At 37.7% G+C, this 10,971-nt stretch overlaps 1 protein-coding gene across 2 annotated transcripts in view; it reads right to left on the reverse strand.

Annotated features, from left to right (window-relative positions):
* Window positions 1-10,136, reverse strand: part of Rragb (Ras related GTP binding B) — a 33,074-nt gene extending 22,938 nt beyond the window's left edge. Inside the window, exons 1-5 of one of the 2 annotated variants that reach the window (XM_008829262.3) lie at window positions 9,483-10,136; window positions 8,725-8,758; window positions 6,518-6,617; window positions 2,118-2,201; window positions 232-298 (exon numbers count right to left, since the gene is read on the reverse strand). In XM_008829262.3, the coding sequence (XP_008827484.1) occupies window positions 232-298; window positions 2,118-2,201; window positions 6,518-6,617; window positions 8,725-8,758; window positions 9,483-9,574 (377 nt within the window). In that variant the 5' untranslated portion in view covers window positions 9,575-10,136. The remainder of the gene's footprint in view (window positions 1-231; window positions 299-2,117; window positions 2,202-6,517; window positions 6,618-8,724; window positions 8,759-9,482) is intronic. The other variant, XM_008829264.3, reaches the window with a different exon arrangement.
* Window positions 10,137-10,971: the final 835 nt, after the last annotated feature.

The following is a 10,971-nucleotide window of genomic DNA, read 5'->3' on the forward strand; positions in this document are numbered from 1 at the left end:
TACACATAAAATTAAAAAAAATAGTAAAAAAAAACATGTTATACGTAGAGTGCATTTTCAAAGTCACATAAAACCCAGAGATCTTTATTTAATCAACTGACAATTCTGAAGTGATTCTATTTAATGTATCTATTACAATGAGTTACTCTAGGTGTATATGCCATGCTGATTATACTAGATGACATCACCACTGCCACCAGCTTCACAAACAAGTATGCACATAGTACTTACCCACCACAATCCCACAAGTTCAAAACCAGGTTTCCCAGAAATCGAACATGAGAATGCTCTACATCAACTGGAAGATAAATATAACAGATCTAGTAATTGTAGTAAGGAAGGTGAAATTTAAAATAAGCGAATCACTAACCCATGGGTTTTAGAAGGACCAAAGTGGAGTGAAATGCTCAAAGCGATAAGAAGAAGGTGATTTTCAGTTTAGTCATGTGGTTTAGTGGCAAGGTGGGCACCTAAACTATCCTAAGCTAAGGAATTGGCTCTTGTGTAAGTCATTTTAAATTTCAGGAGTTTAGTACTCACAGCAGAAACAAGCTCCAATTATAATACCAATGTTAAAATTTTAACGTGTAAGACAGTGACATACACCATTTAATTGATCTTCTCAACCCCACCTTCTCCTACCAACTTCACCACAAAAATAAAAAAACAAAAAACAAACATAAAATAAACATAAAACATAACTCCTGTATTGACCTTCCCTTCTATTTACAACTTTATTAGTTTTTCCATTTTTGATTCTTTCACTTCTAGTTCTTTCTAATATCTCTTAATTCCATTCTTTATTTTATAACTCCCCACCCAACATTAAAGAAGGTACTTATCTCAGGCCTATAAAATCTCCATAATTGACCTCCTCACCAGAAAGCCTTATCTACTTTACATCACCCTATAGGCTATTGCAAGGTTCATCTTCTTAACACTACTTTGAACATATCACTCCCCATTCAAAACATAATGGCACCTCCATGTTTAATGGGAGTGCATTTAAGGTCCTTCACAATTTGGCTTCCAATCTACCCTTATAATCCCCAGTAATTCATATTCATAAATCCTTTCACTCCAGCCTCCCAAATCCTACTACCTCCCAGTCTCCAACATATTTTACATTCAGGGGTCGCAAACTTGCTAATACAGGCCAGGTCTGCAAACCTACACCATCAAAGTTGACTACATATGAGGGTAAACATCTACCCAATGGGTCATAAAGGTGATAGCAGTTACTTAGCTCTTATTCATTTGCCATTCAAGAATATTGGATCAGGTTACCAGATTTTTAAATTTTCATAGTAGCTTGAATTAGATTTTTATGTAAAATATAAGGTAACTTATATAAGGTAACTACTTCCAATTTTTCTAAAACACTGTACAAGTCAAATAAAACATATCAAAAGGCCTTACCAGCACATAGGCTGTCTGTTTGCGACCTCTGCTTTATATTTCCTTCCCATTATCTATTGCATATTCTATCTTTTTGCTGCAAAGACCCCCACCATTTTCCTTTCAAAGTTACTCCTAAGACTCATACTAAATCCCATCTCTTCTAAAAGCCCTCCCTGCCTAACACACCCAACTTACCATCATCTGTCCCTCTGAACTCATTCAAACATTTATTAAGCAACTACTCTCTGCCAGGCACTATAAACTTCAAGAAGGAATAATGGAAGATATTATAGTGAAAATTTCTCAATGTTAGTAATTAAAATCTACATAATTTATGTTATAGTCAACTCAATGGCCTCTGTGTCTACCTCAAAGCTGTTGCTTAAAGTCTATCCAACTTTTGTACAATTTCATCTTCTCATAATCTAGATTGTAGACACAAGTCATTCATGATAAAATAAGTCATATAGATTGTAGACTATATATCGTCTCTAATTCTGTGTGACTTTGGGGAAGCCACTTGACCTCTTAGGATTAGCTTCCAGTTCCATTAAGTAGAAGGAAGGGGCATAGTATTGATCTCACAGGATTACTATGAGGAGTCAACAAGCACTATATATATATAAAACAGAAAGTGCCTGGCACATAGTAGGTGCTCAATCTACTTCCCTTGTCCCCTTTACTTCCCCCTCTTTGGAAAAGGAATCATATCTTACATGTCTTTGTATTTCCAACAGAGTCTACGAGAGAGTAGGTGCTCAAACTGCTATTAATTTGAAGACTATGTATACGGTCTAGTACTAAAAAAAAAAATGGAAAGAAGTGCTACTGAGAAAAGGAAAGGCAATAATAAAAGTGACAGGATTCAGTGACTTTTTAGATATAGGGCATATGGGACAGAAATCTAGTTTCTACTCCAATATCACAGGACTAAGTCTCATTCAGTAATCAATGGTCCATTAGCAAATCCAGTGGACTTTTTTTAGTCCTTGTCTTACTTTCTGCAGCATGACACTGTTGACTACTCTTCTCAAAAAACATTCTCTTCTCTTGGTCTCTGGTATCATACCTACAAACTCTGAGGAAGATTGTCCCTCACAGGCTCCTATTCTTCTTTCTGTCCCTTAAATGTTAGAATTCTTGAGGACTCCAGCCTTGGTTACTTTCTCATCTAAATAATTTCCCCAAGGCAAGATAATATTCATAACACTTCATTTACCACCTGGATACTGCCTCATAAATAGGTAACACTAGTACAGATTTCTATCCTATCTTTTTGACTCATATACTTTATATCTGTAAAGGAATAAAAGAGAACAATCCCAAACTCATATCCAAATATAACCCATCTCCCCTTCAATCCCACAAAATCTATTCCTTTTTCAGTTTTCTCCATCTCAGTTAATTTAACTAGTGCCTAAGCCAAAACTTGTTTCATTCTTTATTCTTCTCTTTCTCTCACTATTCTCCCCAAGTTTCCCAGCAAGTTCTGTTGACTCTACTACTTTCCTTAACATATGCCAAATCCAGGAGCTTCTCGCCGCATCTACTACCCTACCCTAAGCCAAATTAAACTCCTGTCATCTCTTACCAGGCCCACTAAAATAATTTATTGAAAAATAAACAGAAATTTATTTCTCACAGCTCCAAAAGCATGGAAAGTCTAAGATCATGTTACCAGCAGAGTGGGTATCTAGTGAGGTCCAGCTCTCTGGTTCTGAGGACACCTGTTTCTAGCCTTACCTCACTCCAATCTGGACCCTTTATTACAGATATAATGATGTGTCCAAAATGCTGAGTCTAATACCATTCTTTAAAAAGAACTTGCCTCTCTATGTATGCATAATTGTATGCCCCAAGAAGAATGGTAACCTCAGAACTACTAATGGTGGCTGTCCTTAGGAAGTCGGCCTGACAATGAATGACAGAATACTCTTTATATATTTATGTAATGTTTGACTTTTCCCACAATATTACTTTTGAATTAAAATTGAAAATACTAAATATAACTGTGACCCTGTTACTTTCCTGTTTAAAGCTTTCTAATAGATTGACTACCAATCTAAATCCTGCTTCCTGTTCCCCTGTTAACTTTCATGTTTCCTATTATGTTCTTATAGTTCTCTTGATCTTCCTATTCTGTTATTATCAGAGTAATTGAAAAGAATGAAGAAAAGAACTTCTGGCTAATCACATACACTTATGGGGCAGAAAGAAGAAAATACTGTAAGATTATCTTTTTAAAAAATCAGGAAGATTACCTTTTTTTTAAAAAAAAAGCAGGGAGGGATGTTTAAAGATAAAGGGAAGAAAATCAGGGTAATAAAGCATTAAATAAAAAAGCCAAGAGAACAGGGAATTTTGAGAAAGTAGGACTAAAATACTTTGTCATTTTAATGAAAAATTTACCATTCTAACAAACACACTTTAACACCTACCTAATAAATTAACATCATAGTTTCTTCCTTACTTCTAAGTTCAAAACATAGGTGGTTTCAAGTTTATTAAAAAAAAACTGGACTTTTTGAAGGAATGAAAATCTAGGAAAACACTAATATAGTAAAGTCAAAGAAAACCAGTAGCTGCATAAAAAGGAGTATCAAATAAAAAGCAACATACTACATGTATTTTCAACTAGTCTACATATTTATCAATAAAACAGACCTTTCTTCATCAATGACAAACCAGTTAATGATGGTATGCTAAATCATTAAAGCCAATATAATATTTTAAATTACATTTCTGCTACCTTTAAGGAGATTCAGCAACTACTAGTAAAGTATAACTAATCGAATTCCCATTTGAAATATACTTAAAGGCAAGAGCCCTGTCCCATTGACTGTGTTTGACAAACAGAAAGCTCCAGAAAATACTTGTTGAATCAACGGCCTATTTTAATGAATAGTACATATAATTTTCAATACTATGTTCATAATGATGCTGCTAGGTTATGCCAAAACTATTTTAATCAGTTTGAATAATTCTGAAATCTTTGTTGTGAAACTATTCATTGGATTCAGGGTAAAAAACCAACTCAGATGATCAGCTGAAAATGCAACTATCACTGGTAATATTAAGAGATGTTTCAACAAAGTGTGTAGACTTTAAAACATAAAGAAAACGTCTCCCAGGAATTGATGACTGTAATCTAGATAGGTTGTTCCATAATAAACAGAAGAACATGGATTGATACTCCAGCTCTGATGCTTATAGTTGAGTGCAATTAATTTCTAAGCTATACTTTCATCATCTATTACAGTAAAGCTAACAATGAAACTAAATGAAAGAATGCATGTAAGCCTCGAAAATAACAGTAGTTCAATAAGGATTAGCATCTCTAATCTCCCAAAACTACACATACACTAGACCTAGATATTTAACCTAGCAGAGAAAAAAAAATTAAATTTATCAAATCAAGACAGGCGTTTGGACAGGTAGACTTTTCCTGAGGCTAGATGCCAATTCTATAAGCATGATAAGCCATAGTAGAAATTATCTGGATCAAAATTTTTGCCAATTGATTTTGATAAAAATTAGATGATATACTTAGCAAATATACAAGGTATCTATAACTTATGAAGGATAGCTAAACTATCAGGTGAGAGATTAGTTAAAATGAAAATGACTCTAACGCTTTTTCCGTGCACAAGAAAACTTCAACTCACAGAGACAGTGGCTTGGATTCCATAACTAAAAAATGCTAATAATTTAATAAAGATTCATTGTTAAGTTCAAAATATTAACTGTACAAGAGCCAGAGGATGTATTTTTTAATTAAAAAAATATATATGTGAAGAAGAACTGGGGCTTTTCGTATAACTATACAAAATAAAGGTTGCTCTAAAATAAGAAGGTGGGGTTAATCATGCTAACAGCAATGCAATGACCTGAATAAAGGATGCAACAGGCCTACTTTGCCCTGATCAGACCATATATGTTCAAGTCTTGTAAGAAAAATGTAAACAACTTTGAGCAAGTCCTTAAAAAACAATTTAAAATCATGTCAAACGAGGAACTGGAGATGTTTAACTTATGGAAAACAGATTTGGGAGGCAGGGAATGAGCAGGATAAACTGAGAGACATTGAGCACTCTCAAATATTTGCAGATGCTTAGGGAACAGAAAGAGGACCATAACAGAAACAAAGCAAAGTAGACTTGGGGCCCTACCTAGGAAAAAGCATTCTCAACATTAAAGCTGCCCTCATTATGTAAGTCTATACTACACTCCAAGCCCCCAAACAGAAATAAGGTGTTCTTTGTATTCTAGGTGTATGGAGCAAAAAGTGTTTAAAGGATGCTTATTATCCTTGAATTCAGAGCAGGGCATGTTAAAGAACACTGGTGACCGGTCCCTAAAAGTACTGTATATGCTAAAACCCCAGATCAAGAATCTTTGAAGGCCAGGTAGAACAATGCCTCCTTTAAGTCAAGAACAAAGGCAGAATCCAGAAATGCTTAGATGCTACAGAATGAAATAATAATCTACTTCAGACAGATTTATTTCCGATGAGTTAAGAGCACTCCCAGGATCTGAGATTCACTGTTCTGGCCACCATAGCAGCTCACAGAGTCTACACTAACAATCGAGCCATTCCCAAGTCAGAGTAGATGCTCCAAAGAGAAGATCTAAGTGTATAGAAGAGAAAACAGCAGAGGGCAGATCAGGTTAACCTCTCTCCTTACTGTTCCTAAATTTACTTTTCAGTAAAGACAAGGACTAACTCCTGTTCTTAAAAATCTTAGGTTTTATTGTATTTTAGTTAATACTGATGATTTCCCTTTGTGTACTTAACAGTTATATACAGGCATTCTCCCCACAAAACAAAAAAAGCAAAAGGGACCCTATGCTTGCTTAAGAAATAGCAGGATACACAAGAAGTTGGTTAACAGCATCATACTTTGTAAGCAACCTAGAAAGGAAAGCGGCACCCCCAAGACAGTGAGCAGTAATAATCAGAATTAGGCCATACCATTCCGAAGAAAAATGCAAAAAGGGGAAGCATGCTCCAAAACAAATTCTTCAACCTTTCCATCCCCAAGCTACTGCAATCAAGTGTGTTATGCAGATTATTAATAGTTAAGGTCACCTCACTTTACAAGATGAAACATCTTACTTGTTGCACCAAGGCGACGTGTGTCTCTGGCAATATAATTTGCAAAGATAATAGACCTCATGCTGGTCTTACCAGACCCACTTTTACCCATCAATAGCACCTAAGGACAAAGTAGGAAAAAAAAGAAAAAAGTTAAGAATCTAGAGCAACTCTAGTATAAAGGGACCTATTTCTCTCCTATATTTGTCATTTTACAGAAGTGAAAAAGTACCAACAAGTATAAACACTTGCAATTAATTAAACAATGGTGATTAACATTACAGGAGCTAGGCACGTACCTACTACAAGTCACATATCATTTTGGCAATGCAACTGCAGTGAATTTATTATATGTAGTATTAATTTATATAGAACTACGATAGAAAAAATCATCTTAAAAAGGAAACATCCTAGCCTCATCATCTAAGGTTTTATACACTGAACAATCTAGCAGATTTCAGTATAACTGAAAAAGTTCTTCCTTCTTCACGGTCAACTTTCCTACTCCAGCCCTTGACTTTATCCCCTCCACTTTCTTCTGTTTCATTAGTTATTGTTTCTCCTTTTTCATTTTAAGCTCACCATGGCCTACAGAATTGAGTACTTAAAAGTACATATATGATTCTTGATCGAGTTCACCTACTTCTGTCTTTATTTCCTGCCTCTCCTTGCCTGGAATGTTTAGCATCCGGCCACATTTAACTGAATGGCTTGTCTCTTTGCTTCTAGCCCTCTAGGGAGTCCTGTCTCTATGTTTGTATTTCATGTTGTATTCTCTACCATTCATTCTCTTTTCTTCTTTTAGCTAAGTCCACTTACCCTTCTGAACTTGGTTCAATAATAATCTCCTCAGAAATTTTCTCCGGGGCTGGGAATGTAGCTCAGAGGCACAGCAGTTGCCTAAAACATGTGCAACCCTGAGTTCAACCCTTAGGTTCACCACCCCCAACCCACAAAAGTATCTCTGACCCATTACTTTAGGCTGACTAAGGTGTCTTGCCTGTCTCCCAATGGTACTGCTATATGAATGTAGACCATAATGTACTCATTTGGGGAACTGTCTCTCATAAAACTCCAAGCTCTGAAGGGGCAGAGAGTCCCTTTGTATCTCCAGTGTCCAACATATAATAAATGTTCTAAATATGCTCATCAAAAAAGTGAAAAAGCTGTTAAAACAAAAATGCAAAGCAAGAGAGCTTTTATCAGTGACAACTATCTGGTTGAAACTGAGACCTTATAAATGCAAACATCTTTCTTGTCAGTGTTAGCATCTGACACAGACTAACAACTGTCAAAGATTCTATATATTCTTTCACTAGAAGGAAATGGGAGTAAAATGACCTTCAAGAGTCCTTTTAAGCACAAAATTTATGAAATACACTTCCGATTACTACTTTTCAAATGAAAGGGATACCTTGTCTACCCTCAATCCAATATATTTTACTAAAATGTCTGATTATGTGTATTAATGAAAACATACTAGATTCAGGCTTGATTCAATTCATATATACATATATATGTATATATGTATAGCTATATCTTCACTTCAGTAAGAAAATGTCACTGCTGAGCCAGTCTCAAATCAAAATGAAATTTTTTGCCCTTTTCAAAAATTTTAATTGAAAACAATAATTATATTTCTGGGGTACAAATCGATTCTCCGATACATGTACATTGTAGAATAATTACAGCAAGTTACTTTCTGCTTTTCTTCTCTTTTCACAGTTCTTTAAATTTTTCATTGTATCCAAGTTTTGCTCCTAATTGTTTTCTTTTAGTGAAAAGGTCTGACCTCAGCTGCTTATGAAAAGACAAGGACAATCATGTTAGGTACTAATCTAAGCGCTCATTTAAACTTCCTAACAACTCTATGAGATGGCTAATATTATCAGCATTTTACAAATGACAATGAATCCCAAAACGGTCAAGAAATTTGCTCCAAAGCTGCACTCTTTGATTCTGCTCAAGTACCAAGGTGGGGCACAGAACCATAAGAACACAAAGTAAAGAACATCCAATTTCAGCTAGAAAAATGCATGTAACATTTGATTTGGGTTAAAAAATAAACGTGCACACAGAGGGTTTTGTAGTATTTGCATATAGCTTGACCTAGATTTACATTAGAAAATGTAATCCCAGATAGACCACATAATCCAGAAAGACTTATTTCCTCAATGGTAACTTCTTACCTTCACCTTCATGTTTCTGATGTACCTAATACATCTTACCTTTTTCTTCATGGCTGTATTTGGTATCACCCACCTGCAGATATAAACCAAAAGACAGAGCTTCCATGATCTAATTGCCTTAGAAATTAAAAAGTAAATGTGGAGGTACAGAAAAACACTAAGACAACCGCAAGAGTAGACGCCTTCATTTTCCCAAATTATAAAAAACTCAGTTCATGTTCCCTGTTTACTTTGCAAGCTCAAGGAGACAGATCCTATAAACAAGCTGTTAAATTCAATATTTGATTGTCATCTTAAAAAATTAAAGGATCATTATGGGGTACTTTGATAATCAAATAACATTTTCACATTTGAATACTGACTTTTTAAAAAATGCAGTTCCTTATTTTTAAAACCTGGACGCTTCTTTGGCCCTTCAACTGTCCTTCCAAGTCATATTTCATTCATTAAAGGCACAAAATACTCAGGTCCCAAACTGGCAGATTGCACTATATGTCACTAGCCAGCAAATGACTGTTCTTCCTCTCTTTTTACCCTCAACATGGTCATATCAACCTGTATAGAAAATGTAAAAAGAACTGAGAACTGCCTCTATTCGAATTATGAACCTCAGCCCAAGGGCTCTTTCTGTTCAGCTAGCACCAGCCCCCTTTTCAGGGTGGTCTGTCATCAAGAACATGATACCACTCAACCATGCTAAGAAGCTATTTCTCACTAGAGGTTCGGAGTTGCATTTTACAGTACTCTCTTCAATTTACAGCCCTTCCAGATACAAAAAAAAAAAAACGTTCACCCACCCAAGCGATCCTTCCGGTTCCCCTAGTGGAGGCTCCATTCTCGGACCAAGATTCTCTTTTTCCGTCTTTTTCTCAGGATCAGATTCTTCCATCGTGCAACAAGTCGCTTGCAATGCCTTCTAATTTCGCAGTACTCTTCTTGTTCACCACCTCAACTGCCTAGTCTCACCGCCTGCAACCCTTGGGCCTGCTCGATTCTTGCCTCCGCCTTTGTCCACTTGGGGGCCGTTTTCCTCAGTTACCTTTACTGCCCCAAACTAGGTCTGAAGATATGGCTGAGCAGACCACCTCAAAGGCCAAGAGATTCGGTGGTGTAAAAGAAGAGACGGAGGAAAGGAAGCGCGAGGCGGATTGGGAGTTCGTCCAGAGTTTGGGCCTCACTCTCCAAGGTCTCGAATCACAAAGGTAAGTTGGCCGGCACTGAGGTGCGGGAGGCCGCGGCGGAGGTAACGCAAAGGGCCGACCGGAGCTTCAGGCAAAAAGCAGTTAACGCCTGATGGCGGCTCCCGACTCGGCCACCAGTCAGAGTCCGCCAGAGGCCGCGGTGGCTTCCCTGCCCGTCCGTCCGCCCGTCCACCCGCCCGCCCTTCAGGACCACAGGTACCTCACAGCAGCCACGCTACTGCAGGCCACGATCACGTGGTAACCTGCGGGAGGCCAAAGCCTGTCACGTAACCGCCGCTACCCAAGGGGTTGCTGGGAAGAATATCATAGAGACTGCTTTAGGGAAGCCAGAGTGCCCCCACGTCGCCTTCACGTGGCTTAGATTCTCGCGCCACAGGCCCTGGGGCGGCCCGCAGGAGCAGTGCAAGTGACTGGCCTGCTCCCGCCCACCCGTTGCTTACTTTTAAAGGGATAGGTTGTAATTTCTGTGCCCACAAGGTGTTTTCATTGCTGCTTATCCTTAGGGTTGTGCACGGGAAAGGCTAGTGTGGTTCCTCTTCTGCTGTTTGTTAGTTTTTATGGCGGTTATCATAATTTATTTTTATTATTTGTAATTATGCGCATGTATAAGTGTGCGTGTGGAGGGGGTTTATGTACGTATGATGCCCCCTGAGGCCAGAGGCAATGGATATGCTTGGAGGCAAAATGGGCCTTCCCATGTGGGTGTTGAGAACCGAACTCTGGACCTCTCCAAGACCGGTACACTTAACCGCTTGCCATCTCTCCAGTTACCATAATTAAAAGAATACATCTATTAAAAGTGCTTTAAACTGTCTCTCACATAGAAAGCGCTCAATAAGTTATTAATTGCTGATACCGGAGGCACATGCAGGCTTTTCTACATTAACCTCTACACTTAAAAGAAACTGCAATTGTGGCTGGAGAGATGGCTCAGCAGTTAAGAGCACTGGCTGCTCTTGCAGAGGACCCCATTTCGAATCCCCTCACCCACATCACTGCTAACCACCTGCAATTCTAATTCCAGGGGATCTGACGTCCTCGTCTGACTGCCATGGGTATTGCATGACACGTGTGCACCTACACA

This window comes from Nannospalax galili, unplaced genomic scaffold, assembly GCF_000622305.1.
Source record: "Nannospalax galili isolate Female #2095 unplaced genomic scaffold, S.galili_v1.0 scaffold994, whole genome shotgun sequence".
Classification (NCBI taxonomy): Eukaryota; Metazoa; Chordata; class Mammalia; order Rodentia; family Spalacidae; genus Nannospalax; species Nannospalax galili.